The following is a 22856-nucleotide window of genomic DNA, read 5'->3' as shown; positions in this document are numbered from 1 at the left end:
TCTAAAATATTCCCCCGAAGTCTCATGTATTCAAAAGTAGGGCTTTAGGAAGGTGACTGGATAATGAGGGTGCTGTACTAATCAGTGGATTAATCCATTGATGAGTTCGTAACTGAATGTGGGCCTGGGCAAAAGAGGCAAATCATGAGAGGTGTGACCTGGAAGGAAGTGTTAGAGTGATTAAAAACTACAGTGAATGTTTAAAATTTTTAAAACTCATGATAGTAAAAGACATGTTGCCATTAATCACCCTCCAAATACTCCCTCTTTCCTCAAATGTACTTATCCCATTGTTCTTGTCACTTTCTGAAGTAGTTTTGGAAGTCCTATTTCCTGAGTAGCTTTAGGAAGTATGATAAAAAATGCCATGAATGGGTGAATGTTGCTCCCGAGTGTTAACTAATGAAAAGATAGGCTCATAAAAAGATTATGGTGTAAAAAAAACACAAAACATTATGGTGTGTCCTTGGCCATCTTATTCACCAGATGCAACCTCCTCAAAGTCAAAAGAACCATGAAAGGTAAATGTTTTGAATCAAATCAGGACATTTAAACAGCCAGGACAGCACAACTGAAAACATGGTTCATATTCTTGTTCCCAGCTCCTCCTCTCTCCTTACTTCCTGGCTGCCATGAGGTGAGCAGCTTTCTTCTGCTATGCCGTTCCACAATGCCATTTCCACCTCAGAGCCAGCCAAGTATGCGTAGACTGAAACCTCTAAAACTGTGAGCCAAAATAAACCTTTCTTCCTTTAAGGTATGAGTGTCAGGTATTTTGTCCCAGTGACAGAAAAATGAATAATACATCCACAATATATTTGGTACTTATATACTATAACAGAGAAAGCATGGCTTTAGACAGAGAGACTGATGACTACCAGGTTCCAAACTGCTTTCTATTTTATTCTTTCATGTGGCTTAGCTTGCAGGTCTTGCCATTAGGTCCCATGAAATATCAATGTTTCATTTCAATAAATTCAACATTTTGATGTGCATGGTAGCACACACCTGTAATTCTAGCACTCTGGGTGGTTGAGGCAGGAGGATTAAAGTTCAAGCCCAGCCTGGGTAATTTAGCAACTTAGCAAGACCTTGTTTTAAAATTAAAAAAAAAAAAAAATTAAAAGGGCTGGGGATGTAGCTTAGTGTGAAGGTCCTGGGTTCAGTACCCAGTATCACAAACAAACGAACAAACAAACAAATAAATTCAAAATTTTGCTTTGGTCACCAAGAGTCTTAACTAATATATGAATAAGCTCACAAAAAAATCAAAATATGGCGCTGGGGATTTAGCTCAGTGGTTCTGCTGCCTGCCTCGCAAGCGCAAGGTCCTGAGTTCGATCCCTGGTACAAAAAAAAGAAAAGTCAAAGTATAAGAAGGTATGGAGTATAATTTGACAGAACCATAGCTCATTTTTTTCGGGGGGGGGGAAACTGTATCCACTCCCATAGCTGATACCTTGTAGCTTTAGCTATTGTCTCTAAAATTCCCTTTCTTAAATTGCAGCCCTATTTTTACCTGAGAAGGGAATTCCCCAATATAATTGCATCAACATTACACATCAATATAGATTTGTCAACAAAATAATGTAATGCAATTTTATATTTTGCTCTAAAGAAATAGGACAAAGCAAAGGTACAAAGGAACAAAGGAAATTGGAAGAGATTAGAATGTAAAACAGCCATCTAAAAAGGAAAATTTAGGTGGTAATGTGAAAGGAAGAGGTTTAGCAGGGAGAGAACACTACAAGTACCCAAGAGAAGAGGGTACTCAAATGGTTAGATTCAAAACATGGAGATGACAAGAACTGATTTTCCCCACATTTCAGCCTAAGGGCTACAGATGTGCAGGATCAACATCAACAGAAAGCAAAATATGTTGCACAAATGAAGCCTATCTGAAAAACTCAATATAGAAACTACACTTTCCCGCTAGGGATTTAGCTCAGTGGCACTGCACCTGCCTCACAAATGCAAGGTCCTGAGTTCAATCCCTGGTACAAAAAAAAGAAAAAAAGAAATAAATTACACTTTCCCAACATGAATCCCAGGTCTCAATAAAATGAGAGAAGCCATCTTCCATTTTCAACAATGAGAAGTGGACAGTTTTACCAATCTTTTCATCTTTCAAAGATTGGAAAGTTATACTTTATGAATACTTATTAAAGTCCATAAGTCTTTTATTTGCCTTTTAAAATTCTTAACAGTATGCAACACAACTGTTTTTCCAAAAAGGGTTATCTTTCATTGTAGTACCTTTATGGAATAAGTAATTATGTCCTGAACTTCTAGCATTTGGATCCTCAATTTACATCAAAAGACAAAGTGTCATTAGAGACTATTTGATTAATGATACAAAAAAGCAAATTCCTAACATAACAGAAAACTAATCCAGGTTGAAATGCTATAGCTAAAGTCATCAGAAATAAAGATACACTTAACTGGAAAAGTGTGTGACAAAAGAAAAGACCTGCTGGTGGGGATAGGTGATGAATGCCTAACATAAAGTGAAAAGATATTTAATCATTAACATAAATTGGGAAGATATTATGTCAAAAGCAAAGTGTTCTGCACAATAGATAACTAAAGTACTCATTTACCACCTGGAAACAACAGGAAGCAAAGAAGGCCAGAACAAGGGAGCAACCACTAAAACAGGATTATCTGTGAACTCTAAATGCTTGTCACTAATTACAAATTATCCAGTAATACTGTGAAATAATCAAACAGGTTAATACAGGATTTTAATTAATCTACCTTGGTTTAAATTTTTTCTCTAATCCACTGAAATTTAGAATCAGTGGCGTGTGACTCTGTATAACATAAGAAAGAACACTGGGAACATTAACATAATATTGCAGTTTTTTGCCCAGCCAGTCTCAGATACATCTCTTTTACTCGGATAAAAACAATGCCTCATTTCTGACTTTTATTAGTTACTTTTAAAGAATAGGTCATATGAAGTCTGGAAATACCTTTGAGTCTCTAGAGGGCAATGACTGTGCTGAAGGCATCTTTAAATCTTTAGGGTTTAATAAATGATGTACAGTTGATTGATAAATGAATGACACAAGTTAGTATCACAAACCTTGTCTTCAAAGACTGCATTTCCTGCGGCTAATGAAAGCCCCAAATATAACCATATACTAACCCATACCAACCAAACTAAGAAACACAAAGAGCAACCATATGTATATGTATTAATTTTTTAAAAACATAGCTAATTTCCAGTCTTTCTTTCTGGATGATTTTCTCCCAGATGTTCCTATCATTCTTTTTTGTTTGCTTGTTTGTTTATACAATGACATTTTTTTGATTAAACAGCAGCTATCTTCTATGTAACAAATAAAGACTGACTTGTTTAGCCATTTTTTTAATCAATGGAAGGTATAAGTCTTGAGCAGTGAAAGAACTAATGCTTGGAAAAGGGAAGGCCAAAAAGAGAGGATGGGAGAGTTCATTCTGTTGTCCTAGCTGGTAGCTTCACAGACGTTTACTTCCTGGTGAATTATATATCCTGCTTCATATACCTTTGTACTCTTAGATTACATTTTAACAAAAAGTAAATGTGTGTGTCTGTGTGTGTGAGAGAGTGCATGGTGAATTGTGGTGTGTCCTCAGGTACATAGCAAAACTGCAACATGAAATAAGAATAGATTACTTTAAAAAATACAAAACTTCAGAAAACCAAAAATAACTTTTAGAAATTTAAAAATATAACAAAAACTAAGAATTCATTAGTAGTTCAATAAGATAAAGCTATAGAAGTCTCTCATAAAGTGGAGTGAAAAGGAAAATAATTTGAAAATAAAAGTAAAAAGATAGGAAAAAATTCAAGCTCAAGCCCAAGACATAATAATCATTTCAACAAAAGAGAAAATAGGGAAGAAATCATCAAATAAATGAATTGAAACTTCCAAAGAACATTAATGTCTGGATCAAAAATCTCACTGAGTGCCCAACACCATAGGTGAAAATGTGCTCACATCAAGGCATGCAGTGTTATCAAGGAATTTCAGAATACTGAAAATCTTATAAGCTTCCAGAAAAAGGGATATATTAAAGGGTCATGAAGGAAGCATTTGGATTAAGAATGGCTTTAGACTTCTCAACAGGAACACTTTATTTAGGTGAGTTTAGGTTTCTTATAATATACAGGGGATAACTTCAATTCCTTTGCACTTACTTAAACATGTTCTGTGAGAGAGTATGTGGTCTATTTTGGATAATGACCTGTGTGCAGCTGAAAAGAATGTGTATTCTGATTTTGTGGGGTGGAACACTCTTGTAAACATCTGTAAAATTCATTTGTTCAAGAGTTTGATTGAGTTCTAGTGTTTCGTTGCTTTTTTGTCTAGTTGATCTATCTGTGACAGGGTATTGAGGTCCCCCATTACTATTGTACTAGTGCTTATTTGATTTTTCATGTCTGTTAGTATTTGTTTTATATAGTTGGGTGCACTAGTGTTTGGTGCATATACATTTATGATTGTCATCCCTTCCTCTCGAATTGTTCCCTTTACAAGGATGTAGTGTCCTTCTTTGTCTCTCTTAATCAGTGGCCAACCCATTTTCTATGATGTCTAAATTTTATAAATTCATCATCTTTGCCATGCCAGTAATAGACATTTAAGCTGTTCCATTGTTGTCCAACCTCTGCCACTTCCCTGAAATTATCAGGTCAGATCAACTATCCATTGCCTAACTCAGAAGTTTTCAAAGCCTGGTCTTTAGACAGCATTAATATCACCCAGAAATTTGTTAGACATGTCAAATGATCTGTGTTCTAATGATTCCTTTAGGTGATCTTATTGCATGCTAAAATTGGAGAACTGCTGGTCTGATTATCTCAATGGGAAAGGAGATGCCAGACTTCTCTTATTACAGGTATTTTCAGTCTTTATGATTGATTTTTTTTAGAAGGCCACAGTCCTACTTTGACTTGGGATAAGGTAAGCCACAAAGCTTTCCAAGTAATCTCCGAATTTCTTATGTTGTGTTGTTATTTTTATGTAAATTGGAAAGGTAGAGATGGGGAAAGCAGGAGAGTTGTTTTGGGTATTAGTTTATGTTAAGTCATGCCTGGGTAACAGTCCCCAAATCTCAGTGGATTTCAAGGAAAGGAGTTTGGTTTTTAATTCACATTAATTTATTCACATTGACTTTAGATGAGTTGTAAGCCTGCTTAACAACCCAGTTTTGGCATACCCTTATCTGAGACATGCCAGCCTCATGACAGAAGAAAAAGGGCACAATGGAACAAAAGCCTGACGGCACTGGAGCAGGAAGTAGACTCATCTCAAAGAGAGAGATTCTGTTCAGATGGGTCAGATAGAGAATAAAAGTGAATATTTTGAATAATATGATTTATCAGTCACTCAATAAGTAGATGGTATTTTAACATTAATATTGTCAAAAATACAATATAGTTCCTACTTTCAGAAGGTAATAGGAGAGGAAATGCTAACAAATAATAAACAATTAGAGAATAAAGCCAAATTGTATACACTGTAATTACAATATGGGTTCAGAGAAGATTCAGGAGACAAGCTTTTCAGTGAATGATGGCTGTAATATGTGTGTTGGGAGGGAGTATGTGCAGGACTTGAAAATGGAGGGAATTATAGAACAGAGCATCCTATTAAGCCGTGACCTAGATGGGGGTGAGCATGACCAGTGGGAAAGACAGAAAAGTGACCACTATTTATGGACTAGGGTGGCTCACCTGTTTTTGAAATCAAGAAGGATAGGTTTGGTGAGGACAGATAGGCCCAGATTGTGGAAGACCTCAAAAATCAAAGGAAAAAGCTGTAGGTAGTTTTTAAGACTCAAGAAGACCATGTGGTTCAGTGGAAAGAGATCTATATTGCAAAGTATAATAGCATTTCTGCCACTTACTAGCCATTTATCTTTGGGTAAGCCAATGGTTATTCATTCATTCATTCCGCCCATTTTTAGTGTTACTATGTATTAGGCACCACTGTAGGTACTGAGGATGTAAAGATGAGATGGTCAAAATACAACTGTTAATAAAGTTTTAGGCATTTGAAAGATAACTATATAAAATTAAATAATGACAAAGAAGAAAGGAAGCCACAATGATGAACTAGGCTGAGAGTATGCCAGATGCTTTATTATTTATTTGTTTGAGGTACAGTACTGGGGATTGGACTCAGGATCTTGTGGATATTAGGCAAACACTCTATGACTGAGCTATACCCCCAACCCATTTTTATTTATTTATTTATTATTTTTATTTGTTTATTTTTGCCATTTTTTATTTTGACACAGGGTCTTGGTAAATCACCCAGGCTGGGCTTGAACTTGGGATCCTCCTGCCTCAGCCTCCTATGTAGCTTGAATTACAGGTATTTTTGTTTTGTTTTTGTGGTACTGGGGATTGAATACAGTGCATTCAAGGCAAGCACTCTACTACCACTTTATAGCCCCAACCCTTTTTATTTTCTTTTGAGACAGCATCTCGCTAAGTTGCCCAGACTGGGCTTGAATTTATGATCCTGACTCAGCCTCCTAAGTAGCTGGGATTACAGGCATGTGCCACCAGGCCTGGCTACTATAAATTTTTTCAGGTCGAACTTTTAAGCAAAATCTCATACAAAATTGATACAAAAATATAGCAAACATATTTTACCACTAGTAAATCCAAGTAAGTTCACTATGATACTAGAACAAGTAAGAATTCAGTAAATAAATAACATTCCACTTAACATTCTAATTAGTATGCCATCTAAGTTAGAAAATATAATAGAAAAAAGAGGCTTATTTATAATGACAAAAATTGCTTAAATGATCTAAATAAGAACCATGTATAATTTTATATGAGGTAGTTTCTATATAAGAAATTCATTTAAAGTTATAGAAAGAGCTTGACTAAATGGACATATTCTCTTTCCATGATTATTTTTGGAAACAGTATGATGTTAATAAAAATTCTAACACGTTTTTCTTGGAATATGACATCATTCACTTGTGGAAGAATTAATAGGTAAGAATATAAAAATTTTTTAAAAATAAAACTAATGAAAAGGGATTATTCTGTGGAAAAGTATAATTTTACAAAAGCAAAATTAAAACAGTATACCATTTGAATGGATTGTTTTGTTTTTAAAACTCATGTAAATAGAAATAACTATGTAAGAAGCTAGACATTGTATAGATAACTTGAGTTTTGAATTTTCAGATAAAGAAGCCGTGACTGTTGCTTGGGAAGATACAACTAGGCCTCAGAAAGTAGGCCTCCTAAAAGGCTTCTTTTTTAGGTTAGAATTGATTTTGATATATAGGATAGACACTGTATTTTAGAATTAAACGTTTTATATTTTATCTTTTAGGTGGTGCTAAAATTGTTGAGGTTGTATAAAGCAACCTTTCTATCTACTTTTGTGGGGCTTGAGAAAAGGGGTTGTGCACATTTTTTAAGTGTTGTGGTTGTAGAATTGATGAGCTACCTTGCCATATGCTAATTATTAAGATAAAGATTAATTTCATCTCTATTTGTCCTTACTAGTTTTGTTCATTGTATTGGCTCAAATGTATCTAACAAGACATCATATAGATCCATGCTGTTTTTAGTGGAGTGCTATGAAGTATTAACATTTTATTTTATCTTTCAAGTGAGCTATAGATGATGATAATTATAGAAAATTAATTTGTGGGACACACTATAATAAATTCATACTGTTAGCACATGTCCATGAATAAAATAAGCCATTCAACTGAGATTGTTTATCTGATTTCTCAGATTTTAATGCTGACATTAGTTTGCTTTTTGCTTATTGTTTATTTTTGTTGTCTACTGTAGAACACAAGTAGTACTCATACCAATGATTGTAAAAAATAATAAGAAATTGGGTGCAGTATTGCACACCTATAGTTCTAGTTACTTGAGAGGCACAGGGAAGAGTATCTCTTGAGCTCAGAAGGTCAGGGCGAGCCTGGGCAGCATAGCAAGATCTCATTTCTGGAAAGAAAGAAAGGAAGGAAGGAAGGAAGGAAAAGAAAGAAAGAAAGAAAGGAAGGAAGAAAGAAATTAAATAGTTTTCAATTGAGAGCTCTATATTTTAACTTAATTTTTTATGGCTTGGAGACATCTGGACACATTTCTTTTTTCACAATAGCTTTATTAAATTGAATAATATATCATAAAATTTAGGCTTTTAATTGTATAATTCAGTAGTTTTGATTTTTTGTTTGCTTGTTTAGTCACAAAGTCATACAACCATTCCCACTGTACATCTTCATTTCCCCTGGAAAAAACCCCTTACCCACTAACATTCACTCCTCATTTTCTCTACTCCTCAGATACTGGTTGTAGACATCTACTTTCTGTCTGCATAGACTTGCTTATTCTAGGGATTTCACATAAATGGAATCATGTAATATATGGCCACATTCCTTTTTAGCAGCATAATATGTGAATTCAAGTCTACAAACACTAGCATTCTTACCCAAGCAAATTTGAGCAAAAATTTGGTTTTATTGCTAGACCAGATTCCACATTCCAGAAAATAGAGTGCAGGTATGATGAACTCATCAGCCAGATGGAAAGAACATTTCAAGGAACTGCTAGAACTATTAGTGTTATGGATGTTAGTGAAAGAGGACTACTTTGAGGGAATGCAAATAAGATAATCTTTTAAAGGGCTGGGCCAGTAGTAGGGGCTTGCCTAGCGTGTGTGAGGACCTGGGTTCAACTGCCAACAAGAGAAAAAAAAGGAGAATAATTAAAAATAATATTTGTATATTTCAGTTAAATCTTTAAACCTATTTTGATGCTTTTTTGATAGTTCAATTTTGCCATTAATAGTATATAGCTAATCTCAGCTAACATAGAAAGCTATCTCTGGCATTATGTTTATCTCCCAGAAGACTGCCAATAATTATGTTAACTGATATAGGTGATAAAGAATATTTTTGTGGGGGTTGAATCTTCTGAATTACTTCCCAAGCAAGTCAGTTAGTAGTTGTCTTTTATGAGCCCTCAGAACTTAAATGGAAATTCTTCATGATCTAAATTGCTGTTCCTTAATTTGGTAATCATTGTCTACTCTATGACCCATTCACATACTTTTGAAATAGGAAGAAAAAGCCTCTCTTGTTTTTGTATGGGTGGCCAGATAGACAGCACTCTAAAAATTAGCATATGAATGTTTTGACTATCTCACTTAATACAGGCTGTCAATTTGGCAGCTCTGAGCCTGTTATTTCTGTGTCTTCTCTTTTTTCAATTTCATGTTTTGACAAATAAGATTGTACTTTTGACAAGTGATTTGTATTTCATCTAAGAATTTCAAAGTGTTTTAAATTTATTTATTAAGTGATCTAAAGATCATTTTATCTACTCATCTTTGGGTAATACAAGATTCTCCCTAATACAAATGAACATAGAAAGTGATAGTATTAGAGTTCTTGCAGAGGAAACATTATTGGGCAATAATTATTTTTCAGAATAATAATTATTTTTCAGAAATTTATATTTCTTTCAATTTAACCACTTCCTACTTAGGCCTGGATGGAGTACTGATTTATAGGTAATGGCCTCTTTTTTTTTTATCATCACTTGACAGAGTATATCTTTCAGGACTAAAGGTATTTTAAGTATCTCTTGATAGGTTGATAAATGCCATACTGACAATCTTACTGAGAAGGTAAAGTTTCTGTATTTAATTTTATTATATAACTGACATATTCTTTCATTTGTTCAACAAATATTTAATATGTAGTTATTATACTGGGACCCCTTCTAAGGATTGGACTTGCAGTGGTGAACAGATACCATTCCATAGGGCTTACAGTTTGTTAGGAGACACACAGGTTAAATGAGTAAATAATGTAATTTCAAACCTCTCTCCTTTTCTCTCTTTCTTTCTTTCTTTCTTTCTTTCTTTCTTTCTTTCTTTCTTTCTTTCTTTCTTTCTTTTCTTTCTCTTTCCTTTTTCCCTCCCTCCCTTCCTTCCATGTTCTCTCTCTCCCTTTTCTTTCTTCCTTCCTTTGTCCTTCCATTTCTTCCTTCTTCCTTCTTTCATCCCCCTTTCTTCCTTCCTCCCTTCTTTCATTTCTCTTTCTCTGTTTCCCTCCTTTCCTCTGTCTCTGTGTCTCTTTCTTTTCCTTTCCTTTCACTGTGTTGCCAGGCTGACCCCAAACTCCTGGGGTCAGTCAGTCCTTCCACTTCAGCCTTCGGAGTACACAACTACGGAGTGTATCAGTGTACCACCATACCCAGTTTTGTAATGTCAAATTCTAACAAGTGGTTTGAAGAAGACAAAGCAAAGTAATGGGACATATAGTGATTAGGGAAAGGAGTTAATTTTGGTCAGCAAAGGCCTCTTGGATGACTTTCGGTTTGAAAAAAATAATTGAATGTGGAGAAGGAAACACTTATTCTGGAGAGAGAGCATTCCAGGCAGACATAATTGCCATTAGCAAGGTCATGAAGGAAGGAAAAGGAGGCAGGTCTGGCTGCAGTGCAGTGAAAGGCAAGTGCAGTAGGAAATGAGGGTGAAAAGTAGGGGCTAGATCATATATGATTTTGTAGGCCATAGGAAAGGCACTGGATTTTAAGGAAATCCTTAAATATGTCTTCAATAGGGGATATGCATGATCTGAAAGATTATAGAAAGATCATTTCTGACTACACTGAGAGACAAATCACAGGAGGCAGAGTAGAAGCTATAGTAGTAGTCCAGATGATATTGATGGCATGTTTGGCTAAAGAAGAAAGAGTAGAGGTGAAGAGAAGTAGTAGGATTTAGATTAGATTTTATAGGGAAGAGGTGAGGACTTGCTGATGAGTGGATGTTGAGGGCTAGGAAAGAAGAATCATAGGTGACTATAAAGTTTTTAGGCTGAGCTGCTGGCCAAATAGAAGTGACACTGACTGAGATAGAACAAAACTGAAGATGGACAAGATTCTTTGGCTATATAAATCAGAGATGCTTGTTAGAGATCTCAGTGAAGATGTTGAGTAGGAAGTTATTTTTTCAAGTTTAGAGCTCAGCAGAGAGGGATGATAGACATTAAATGGGAATCATCAATTAGGAATTGATACTTACACACATGAGACTGGCTGAGATCTCTGATAGAAAAGAAGGCAGAAGCTTGTGCCTTGGAGCTTTCCAGCATATATAATTATGGGTAAGTTCATGCAACAAAACTTAGTGTCCCAAATAAAATCAAATGAGTCAGTCAGGGTTCTGAGTAGCAAGTAACAGAAAACAACTATGACTATTTTAGTTAAAGGGAGACTTCACTGAAAAGAGATTGGGTGGCTCATGCAGTCATTATGAAGGCTGGTGAATTAGGTTTAGAAACTATGGAGAAATCAAGGGAGACTGGATTTTGAATCTTATTCATAATTACGCCATATTAACTGTTGTCCTGAGATACTGGAGCTGAAACCACTACTAGGGCTAAAGCTGGGTCTACAGGTCCACTAGCTTGGAGGACGTAGAAACTGGATGTTGCTGTGGCGACTGCCATAGTTAATTTTCTGTCACAATTCTTTTGTCACTTACTTCACATTCGGTTTCTTCCAGAAAACTGGGACTAGGTGTTGTGTCTTCATCATAGCTATCAGTAATTATCTAGGAATCAGATAATGGGGAAGGCCCCCCCAAACAGAAGATATAAATTCAAAAGTCAGCCATAAAAAGACTATGGTTATTCTTTTTTTTCTTTTTGTGGTACTGGGAACTGAACCCAAGGGCTCACACATGTTGGCAAGCACTCTTAACACTGACTATTACTCCCATCCCTTTTAAAAATTTTATTTTGGGAAGGGTCTCACTAAGGCCAAAGCTGACCTCAAATTCATGATCATTCTGCCTCAGCCTCCTGAGTAGCTGGAGATTACAGCTACTCTCCGCTGTGCCTGAAAACTATAGTTAGATTTTCATGCCATGTACATTTGTGTTATCTGTGAATGTAACCCATTTGATTGTCAATAAACTGATAATTGTAGACATAAGTGATAAGTCATTTGAGGATTTCCAAAAGGACCCACTTTCTTTTCCTACAACCAACTTCTTGCCCTAGGATTGAAAAGAACTCTCTTGTACCACAGGCAGAGAAATATAGCCTCTTTTGGTTAAAAACACAAAGTAAATAAGCCCGTAATTTAAATATCTTTTAAAAGTAAAATTTACATATTAAAAAAACCCCACATACAATCACTATTACTACACAGTCAAGGTATATTTAGTAAGGTTAATCAACCCGCTGCATATTCTGGGTCAAATACCTAACCATTGGAATCTACTCAAGGTAAGTTTTAATTACAGATGACACATGCTGAAATTTCTCCTTGACTGGTAAATTATATAACAGCAAAATTATTCATGCTCTGTAACTATGGTTACTTGAAGACAAGTAACAAGATTGTACCCCAAGTTATTATAGTTCCTTGATCTGATTTACATAGGAATATTCTTCATATAGTCATAGCACTCTTATGATAGACTTGCCACTTTCTGAAGCAGTTCTGGAAGTCTTTTTTCATAAGTGTCTTTAGTCCACTGCTATGGCTACCTTGATGTCCAGAATCCATTCAAAACATTTACTTTTCATGGTTATTTTGACTTTGGGAAAGAACAAAGTAACACAGTGCCAGACCTGATGAATAAGGTGGACGAGGACACATCATGTTTTTACAAGCCTGTTTTTTTGTTGGATGGCACCCAGCAGTAGCATTCATATTTTTATTTATTTTTTATTTTTTATTTTTAATTAAATTCTTTTATTGGTACATTGTAGGTATACAACACAATTACATTTCTCATTGAGAATTGTAACTTTACATAATGCATCTTGGTTCTTATTTTTTCCGCATTCCTAGCCCTCCCTTCACCCCCTCCACCCTTCCCTATTTATAAAGACTTTATTTCCATTTCTCATCATTTTTCCTTTCCCCTGCCCCTCCCACTACCCCTACCCCTTTGGACCTTTTCTTCCTATTTTACATTATCGGCTATTCATTCTAATCATTGGTACATTTTAGGTATACAATATAATGACATTCATCATTGGAAATTTGCACCTTTACATAGTCTCTCTTGGTTCTTATTTTTCACTGTTGCCCAGCCCTCCCTTCAACCCCTCCATTCCTCCCTATTTACAAAGATTTTGTTCCTATTTTTCCATTTTCTCATATTAATCCCATTCCCTTCTATCCTTTCCCCTAGCCCTCCCACTTCCTTCCCCTTTGCCCCTTTTCTTCCTATTTCACATTACCTATTATACATTTAGTCCTTATTTACACTTTCAGCTTCTCACACCAGAGAAACTATTTGGTATTTATACATGTGTGTCCTATTTATGTCACTTAAGAGTATTGCCTCAGTGTGCATCCACTTAGCTATAAATGTCTCTAATTTCTCATTTTTTATGGCTGAGTAGTACTCCATTTTATAAAAAACGCAAATTTTCTTTATCCAGTCTCCAGTTGATGGGCATTTGGGCTGTTTCGAAGTTTTAGCTATCACAAACTGTGCTGCTATGAACATGGGTGCACATATATCACTGTGGTATCATTCTTTTAATTCTTTGGGGAAGATCCCCCGCAGTGGAATAGCGGGGTCAAATGGGACTTCCAGTCCTAGTTCTTTGAGGTATCTCCATACTGATTTCCACAGTGGTTGCACCAGTCTACACTCCTACTAGCAGTAGAGCAGGGTTCCTCTTTCCCCACAGCCCCCCCAGCATTTGTTATTGGTTGATTTCATGATAGCAGCCATTCTTTCTGGAGTGAAGTGGAATCTCAGTGTTGTTTTCATTTGCATCTCTCGAATGACCAGTGATGTTGAACATTTTTTCATGTATTTATTTGCTATTTCTACTTCTTTGTCTGAGAAATGTCTGTTCATTTCAGATGCCCATTTTTGGATTGGGTCTTTAAATTTGGGAGGTCTGATCCTTTTAAATTCTTTATAGGTTCGAGATAGTAGACCTTTGTCTGAGGAAGAGCAGGTGAAGATTTTTTCCCACATTGTGGGTTGTCTCTTCACACTGCTGGTAGTTTCTCTTGCTGTGCAGAAGCTTTTTAATAAGAAGAGATCCCATTTGTTGATTGTTTGTGCTAGTTCCCGGGCAACTGAGGTTTTGTTCATAAAATCTTTTCCTACACCGATGTCTTCAAGAGTTCTACCTAACCTCTGTTCCAACTGGTTCAGCATTTCTATTTTAATATTTAGATCTTTAATCCATTTTGATTTTAGTTTAGTGCATGGTGAGAGATACAGGTCTAGTTTTAATCTTTGGAAAGTTGAAGCCCAGTTTTTCCAGCACCATTTATTAAAGAGGCTATCTTTCCTCCAGTGAGGGTGTTTGGCTCCTTTATCGAACATTAGATGGCTGAGTGTATCTGGCATTGTTTGTGCATCTTCTAATCTTTTCCACTGGTCCTCAGGTCTGTTTCTTTGTTAGTACCATGCTGTTTTTATCACAGTAGCTTTGTAGTATAGTTGCAGGTTGGAGACTGTGATACCCCTGCCATGTCTCTGTTACCTAGAATTGCTTTTGCTATTCTGGGTTTCTTCTTGTTCCAAATGAATTTTTGGATTGTTTTCTCAAGGTCCATGAAGTATGCTGCTGGGATCTCAATTGGAATTGCATTCAATCTATGTAGCAGTTTTGAAAGTATGGCCATTTTCACTATATTAATCCTTCCTACCCAGGAGCAGGGGATGTCTGTCCATTTTCTGATATCATCTTCAATCTCTCTTTTCAGAGTGCCATAGTTTTCAGAGAAGAGGTCTTTGATTTCTTTCATTAGGTTGATTCCTATGTATTTCAGATTTTTGGATGCTATTGTGAAAGGAATTATTTGACCTATTTCTCTCTCAGTGAGTCTGTCATTTGTGTAGAGGAAAGTATTGATTTTTGTGTGTTGACCTTGTAACCAGCTACTTGACTGAATTTGGTTATTAAGCCTAGAAGACTTTTGGTGGAGTTGTTGGGGTCTTCTAAATAGAGTATTATGTCATCTGCAAATAATGACAATTTGACTTCTTCATTTCCTATCTTTATTCCTTGTATTTCTTTCTCTTGTCTAATTACTGAGGCTAATGTTTCCAGAACTATACTGAACAAGAGTGGTGATAGTGGACATCCTTGTCTTGTTCCTGATTTTAGTGTGAAGGATTTCAGTTTTTGACCATTTAGTATGATATTGGCTGTTGGTTTTTCATAGATGGCTTCTATCAGTTTGAGGTTGAGACCATCTATTCCAACTTTTTGTAGGGTTTTTATCCTAAATGCATGTTGGATTTTGTCAAATGCTTTTTCTGCAATTATGGAGATAGTCATATGGTTTTTGTCCTTGGCTCTATTGATATAGTGTATTACATTGATTGATTTGCGTATATTGAACCACCCCTGCATCCCTGGGATGAATCCCACTTGATCAGGGTGTATGATCTTCTTGATGATCTTCTGCATTCTGTTTGCCATTATCTTATTAAGGATTTTTGTATCTATGTTCATTAGTGAGATTGGCCTATGGTTCTCCTTTTCGCTTGGGTCTTTCTCTGCTTTGGGGATCAAGGTGATGCTTGCTTCCAGGAATGAATTTGGGAGTATTGCTTCCCTTTCAATTTCATTGAAGAGTTTAAACAGTAGTGGCAGCAGTTCCTCTCTAAATGTCTTGTAGAATTCAGCAGTGAAGCCATCAGGGCCTGGGCTTTTCTTAGTTGATAAGTTTTTAATTACATTTTCAATTTCATTGGTTGATATTGCGTTGTTCAGAATTTTTAGGTCTTCTTCATTCAACTTTGGTAATTCATATGTATCTAGAAATCTGTCCATTTCTTCTATGTTGTCCATCTTATTGGCCTATAGGTTCTGGAAGTAGGTCTTGATGATCCTCTGGATTTCTGCTGGGTATGTTGTAATTTCACCCTTTTCTTTCCTAATTGCATGGATTTGGGCCTTTTCTTTCCTTTTTCTGACAAGGTTGGCTAAGGGTTTGTCAATTTTGTTGATTCTTTCAAAGAACCAACTCTTGGCTTCATTGATTTTTTGTATCATTCTCTTAGTCTCCATAATTTCCTCCCTTGTATGAGCTTTGGGGTTGTCCTGCTTTTCTTTTTCTAGAAGCTTGACATTCAGCATCAGGTTGTGTAATTGGGCTTGTTCTATTTTCCTAATATACGTATTCACTGCTATGAATTTCCCTCATAATACTGCTTTCATTGTGTCCCATAGATTCCAATATGTTGTATTGTCATTGTCATTTAATTGAAGGAACTGTCTGATTTCTTCTTTAATTTCCTGTGTGACCCATTGGTTATTCAGAAGTATGTTGTTCAATTTCCAGGTGTTTATGAAATTTTTCCAGTTTCTTTTGCTATGCACATCCAATTTCATCACACTATGGTGTGATAATATACAGGGCATAACTTATTCCTTTGCACTTACTTAAACATGTTCTGTGTGTGAGCATGTGGTCTATTTTGGAGAATGACCCATGTGCAGCTGAGAAGAATGTGTATTCTGATTTTATGGGGTGGAAGACTCTGTAAACATCTGTTAAGTTCATTTGTTCAAGAGTGTGATTGAGTTCTAGTATTTCATTACTTATTTTCTGTCTAATTGATCTATCTATTTGTGACAGTGGGGTGTTGAGGTCCCCCACTACAATTGTATTAGTGCATATATGACTTTTCATGTCTGTTAGTATTTGTTTTATGTAGTTTGGCGCACTAGTGTTTGGTGCATAGATATTTATGATTGTCATCTCTTCCTCTTGGATTCTTCCCTTTACAAGGATGTAGTGTCCTTCTTCATCTCTCTTAATCAGTATTGGTTTGAAATCTACTTGATCTGCCAAGAGGATAGCTACTCCTGCTATTTTTCGGGTTCCTGTTCCATGGAGTATTGTTTTCCACCCTTTCACTTTTAGTCTATGAGTTTCATTTTGAATTAAGCGTGTTTCTTGTATGCAGCATATTGTTGGATTTTGCCTCTTGACTCATTCTTCCAGTCTGTTTCTTTTGAATGGTGAATTGAGACCATTAACATTGATGGTTATAACTGAAACGTATTGTCTTGTCATTGCCATGACTTTTTCTTTTTGTTGGGTTCTCCCCCTTTACATTTAATTTATTGTGGTGCCAGATGGGTTCATTCTGCTTTGCTTCCTGGGGTTGTGATCCTCAATGTCTATTCCTAGGATATTGTGTTAAATTTTTTGGAGTGCTGGTTTGGTATTCATGAAGTTCCTAAGGTGCTGTTTGTCATGAAAGTATCTTATTTCTCCATCAATTTTGAAAGATAGTTTTGCAGGGTACATCAATCTGGGTTGGAGGCTGTTTTCTTTTAGGGCTTGGAATATGTCACTCCAAGCTCTTCTTGCCTTGATCATTTGTGTTGAGAAGTCTACTGTGATTCTGATGCACTTTCCTTTGTATGTGATTTGTTTCTTTTCTCTAACTGCTTGTAGAACTTTGTTCTCCTGTTGAGTTTCTGGAATCTTTACAATTATATGCCTATGTGTAGATTTCTTTTTGATCAAGGCTATTTGGAGTCCTATATGCCTCACTTATCTGTATGTCAAGCTCTTTTCCCTTGCTTGGGAAGTTTTCTGAATTATTTCTGTGAAGAGATTTTTTTATGACATCTCCACTCTCTCTTGTTTCTTCACTGAGTCCAATCAGTCTTATGTTATTCTTCTTTGCATCATCTAGCAGCTGCTGGATTGATTTCTCATGTTCCCTTACAATTTTGAAGCAATTTTTCTTTTCCTGGTCACTAATTGTAATCTTATCTTCAGTATCTGAAATTCTGTCCTCACATTGCCTCATTCTGCTGTGTAGACTTTCAGTGGAGTTTTTCATGTCCTGGAAATCTGTTTGCACTTGTTTTATGGATTCCATTTGTTTCCTGTGTTGGGATTCCATCATGTTCCTGAGCTCCTCTCTAGATTTATTAATCATGTCTTGCACTAGGGGCACAATTTCTCCTGTTATCTGAGAAATTATTTCTGATTTCATTTTTTCCAGATCCCCTTTTGTTCCTAGTTCAGTGGGTCCAGGTGGTTGAGTATCAGAGTGTTCCATCTCATTTCCCTTTGGGGTTGCTGTAGGTGATCTGGAAGTCTGGTTTTGAGACTTATTTACGTATTTTCTCATTTCACCTGGGGTGGGGAGCTGTTAGCGCCTGCACGGGTTACCTTCTCTGAGCTGGGAGAGGTGGGACAGGAGCCGGGAGCAGCAGTAGGGATGGTGGCCCAAAAGCCCTTTCCTGTGGGCTGGGAATAGCGGGAGGGATGGTGACCACGAAGCCCCTTCCTCTGGACCAGGAGCAGTGGGATGGCGGCTCAGAAGCCACTACCTCTGGGCCGGGAGTGGTAGGAGGGATGGTGTCCCAGATGCCCCTTCCTCTGGGCCAGGAGCAGCAGGACAGAAGGTGGCCCAAAAGCCCTTTCCTCTGGGCTGGGAGCAGTGGGAGGGATGGTTACTGGGAAGCCCCTTCCTCTGGACCAGGAGCAGTGGGACAGTGGCTCAGAAGCCCCTACCTCTGGGCTGGGAGCAGTGGGACTCAGTACCATGGTCTGGTGGCCTGGTGTCCTCTGCGTCTTTGTAGTGTGGAACCAGGTGGCTGCCTGTCTGCAGCGGGGTGATTCGGCATCTTCTGCGTGACTAGGGGCCTCAGTAGGGTGTGCATAGACCTGCCTGTCTGCAGCGGGCTGATTTGGCATGTTCTGCGTGACTCGGGACCTCGGTAGGGCGTGGGCAGACCTGCCTGTCTGCAGCGGGGTGATTTGGCATGTTCAGTGGGACTCAGGACCTTGGTAGGGAGTGTGCAGACCTCCCTGTCTGTAGCGGGCTGATTCGGCGTGTTCCGAGCAACTCGGGACCTCGGTAGGGCATGTACAGACCTGCCTGTCTGTAGCGGGGTGATTCGGCGTCTTCTGTGCCACTCGGGACCTCGGTAGGGCCCATATTTTTGATGACAACTCATAAAGGTACTCGTGAAAGAGGACTTCCAGAATTTTGTAGAAAATGGCAAGGACCATGGGATAAGTGTGTTCAAAGTGCTGAGGAATATTTTGAGAAGGATCAATAGCAATGAGTCTTTTACTCCAATACATTTATAAAAATTTCAATATTCACCATATATAAATATATAAAAATATCTATATCTATCTATCTATATCTATCTATCTATATCTATATATATTTGGAACTAGAGATCAAACTTAGACAGGTGCTGGCACCACTGAGCTAAACCTCCGGCCCTTTTTTTCTTTTTGATTAAGTTTATTGGTACATTTTAGGTATACAGTGCAGTTACTTTCATCATTGGGATCTTGTACCTTTACATGATGTATCTTGATTTTTATTTTTTCCCATTCCCCTGCTCTCCCTTCACCCCTTCCACCTTTCCCTATTTACAAAGACTTTGTTTCCATTTTTTCATTTTCTCATGTTTTTTTCTTTTCCTTTCCCCTACCCCTCCCACTTCCCCTACTCCTTTAGACCTTTTCTTCCTATTTCAATTATCAGTTATACATTTTGATCCTTATTTACACTTTCAGTTTTTCACACCAGAGAAACTCTTTGGTATTTACATGTTTGTCCTATTTATTTTACTTAAGCGTTTAGCCTCAATGTGCATCCATTTAGCTATAAATGTCGCTAGTTTCTCATTCTTTATGGCTGAGTAGTACTCAATTTTATAAAAAAACCCAATCTTCTTTATCCAGTTTCCAAGGGCTGCTTCCAAATTTTAGCTATTACAAACTGTGCCACTGTAAATATGGGTACACATATATCACTGTGGTATGATGCTTTTAATTCTTTTGGGAAGATACCCAGCAGAGAAATAGCTGGGTCAAATGGGACCTCTAATCCTAGTTTTTTGAGGTATCTCCATATTGATTTCCACAGTGGTTGCACCAGTCTGCACTCCTACCAACAATGAAGAAGGATTCCTTTCTCCTTCTTGATTGATTTCTTGATAGCAGCCATTCTTTTTGGGGTGAGGTGGAATCTCAGTGTTGTTTTCATCTGCATCTCTTGAATGACTAGTGATGTTGAACATTTTTTCATATGTTTATTTGCTTCTTTTACTTCTTTGTCTGAGAAGTGCCTGTTTATTTCAGATGCCTATTTTTGGATTGGGTCTTTACATTTGTGGGGTCTGATTTTTTTGAGTTCTTAATATATTTTAGATAGTAGACCTCTGAGGAACAGCTGGTAAAAATTTTTTCCCACATTGTAGGTTGTCTCTTAGTTCTGTTGGTGGTTTCTCTTGCAGTGCAGAAGCTTTTTAGTTTAGTGTTTCTATTTTAGTATTTTTAATTAACTTCGATTTTAGCTTAGTTCATGGTGAAAGATAGGGGTCTAGTTTTAATCTTTGGCAAGTTGAAATCCAGTTTTTCCAACACCAGTTATTAAAGAGGCTATCTTTCCTCCAGTGAGGATGGTTGGCTCATGTGTCAAAAATGAGGTAGTGTAGTATGTCTGGAGTTGTTTCTGCATCTTCTAATCTATTCCATTGATCTTTAGGTCTGTTTCTTTGCCAGTACCATGATGTTTTTATCACAGTGGCTTTGTAATCCCTTTTCAAGTCAGGGATTGTGATACCTCTGTCATGTCTCTGTTGCCTAGAATTGCTTTGCTATTGTAGATATCTTCTCGTTTCAAATGAATTTTTGGATTGTTTTCTCTAGTCCTGTGAAATATATTGTTGGAATTTCAATTGGGATGGCATTGAATCTGTATAGCAGTTTTGGAAGTATGGTCATTTTCATTATATTGAAATGAATAGGGGATGTCTTCCTACCCAGGAACAGGGGATATCTTTCTATTTTCTTATATCCTCTTCAGTCTCTTTCTTTAGAGTGCTGTAGTTTTCACTGTAGAGGTCTTTTGCTTCCTTTGTTAGATTGATTCCTAGATATTTCATTTTTTTGGATGCTATTGTGAAAAGAATTGTTTCCCTAATTTCTCTCTCAGTAAGTCTGTTATTTGTGTACAAGAAGGCTATTGAGTTTTGAGTGTTGACCTTGTATCCAGCTACTCTATTGAATCTGTCAATTAAGTCTAAAAGTCTTTTGGGTCTTCTATGTAGAGTATCATATCACCGGCAAATAATGACAGTTTAAGTTCTTCCTTTCCTATCTTTATTCCTTTTCTTTCTGTTGTCTAATTGCTGTGGCTAGTGTTTCCAGAACTATACTGAACAGGAGTGGTGATAGTGGACTGTTTTTGTTTTTTCAGACAGAGTCTTGCTATGCATTTCAGGTTGGCCTTGAACTCATTACAATATCCCAGGCTGGCCTGGAACTTGCAGTGATCCTTCTACCTCAGCTTCCCAAGTGCTGAGATTACAGGCATTTGCTGCCATGCCCAGTTCATGATATATTTTGGCCATACCTTGTATTTCTAGGCTGGCACCTATGTCCTTTATAAGCATCTTTGGAAAATGAATGCAGACATTTAAATTGAATACTAGATTTTGTTGTCTACATTTCTTTCCTCTTTTTTGTACTGGGAATCGAACCTGGGACCTTGTGCTTGCAAGGCAGGTGGCAGTGTTGACTTCTTTCAAAGAGTGTTGAAATTTGTTCTGGAAGATGGTTAAATTATCCTAAGATTAACATTTTCCTACTGGCTTGAACTACATGCATGATTGGCCCAATGGGCAGCTTGTACCACTGGTGTAGATAAAAGTGGTATAGTCATGCATGGGACAGTCATCCATGTACCATTGGTGGTTCAATCCTCCTGGCAGCGAGACATATGAAATATGGCCCTGTTGTGAACATGTTAAGTTTGCTCCTTTCAAGATTGCTTTTTAAGCTTTGTAGGGTGAGGTGGGAGTATATTTTGGGCTAGTTTATCTCTTCTGCAAAGATACTACGTTTTTGAGATCTCTGCTGAATGTTCTGTATGTTCAGTGGTGTTTCTTCACCTTTGAAACTTGATTTGTACTTGCTTGTCTTATAGCCCTGATGAACTCTGGTGGTTGGTCAGCATATAGCTTCCCTTTATCTCCTTTGTGATATTTCCTTCTACATTGGACCAATTAGTATTCACCTAACACTGAAGGGGACCCTGTACTGAGTTCTGGAGCCCCTTACTCTTCTAGCCTCTTCCAGTTCTTTACTGAGAATGTTCCAGCTATTTTGTATTCCTCAAACTCTGATCTCTGTCTTCTCAACTCTGCAAGACCATGCTGCTCTTCTTGTGACTTCTTTCCTGCCCTGTGGTATGGAAAGTACTCCCAGACAGAAAGCCAGGGTGATCATAGGGCTCATCTCATTAGTTCTGCTTCTCTCTAAGCTCATAGTATTGTTCTATCATCTGAAACACTTGGAAAGCAGTATTTTCCTTTATTGTGTCCAGTCTTTTTTTTTTTTTTTTTTGGTACCTGGCATTGAACTCAGGTTGCACTTGCAAGGCAGGTGTGGTGCCACTGAACTAAATCCCTGGCCCTTGTCTAGTCTTTTAGTTATGTCAGGATGGTAAACCTGGTCTCATTTGCTGTGTCATGAGTAAAAGCAGAAGCCTCATTAGAAAAATGACTATATCACTGAAACACGTGAGCATTAGTTTGTGCTAAGATATAACCAATACAAAATCCGTAGTATGATGAGGAGAAAAAAAATCAGTGTTATCATATTAAAACAACAACAATAATAACTATTAAACATAGAATTTTTCTATGTAGAAGATATACTACATATATATGAATGTTTGTGCAATGCTTCACATATAATTTAAGCTTTCCAACAACCATAATTAGGTAGGTCCTATTTTTATTTCCCTTTACAGTGTTAGAAATTAAGATCCAGAAAAATGAAATAACACAAGGTTACACAGCTAATAAATGGT

The 22856-nt window shown here is 37.0% G+C and overlaps 1 protein-coding gene and 1 long non-coding RNA gene across 6 annotated transcripts in view; one reads left to right on the top strand and one right to left on the bottom strand.

The window, feature by feature from the left end:
• The window catches only part of Ttc28 (tetratricopeptide repeat domain 28), a 710286-nt gene that overhangs the window by 237372 nt on the left and 450058 nt on the right, over window positions 1-22856 (top strand). Inside the window, exon 2 of one of the 4 annotated variants that reach the window (XM_087198499.1) lies at window positions 4803-4887. The exons of the other annotated variants lie outside the window; for them this stretch is intronic. Within the exon in view, the coding sequence (XP_087054625.1) occupies window positions 4816-4887 (72 nt within the window). The 5' untranslated portion in view covers window positions 4803-4815. The remainder of the gene's footprint in view (window positions 1-4802; window positions 4888-22856) is intronic. 4 annotated transcript variants of the gene reach the window in all.
• The window catches only part of LOC106009324 (uncharacterized), a 70759-nt gene that overhangs the window by 39681 nt on the left and 8222 nt on the right, over window positions 1-22856 (bottom strand). The window contains exon 4 of one of the 2 annotated variants that reach the window (XR_001183388.2): window positions 7782-7981. The exons of the other annotated variant lie outside the window; for it this stretch is intronic. This is a non-coding gene — a long non-coding RNA (uncharacterized LOC106009324). Of the gene's footprint in view, window positions 1-7781; window positions 7982-22856 lie in introns of those variants that run through there. 2 annotated transcript variants of the gene reach the window in all.

This window comes from Heterocephalus glaber, unplaced genomic scaffold (assembly GCF_053883595.1).
Source record: "Heterocephalus glaber isolate CG9 unplaced genomic scaffold, H.glaber_assembly_v1.0 deba00001687, whole genome shotgun sequence".
Lineage (NCBI taxonomy): Eukaryota > Metazoa > Chordata > Mammalia > Rodentia > Bathyergidae > Heterocephalus > Heterocephalus glaber.
This window is presented reverse-complemented; position numbering and strand designations above follow the sequence as displayed.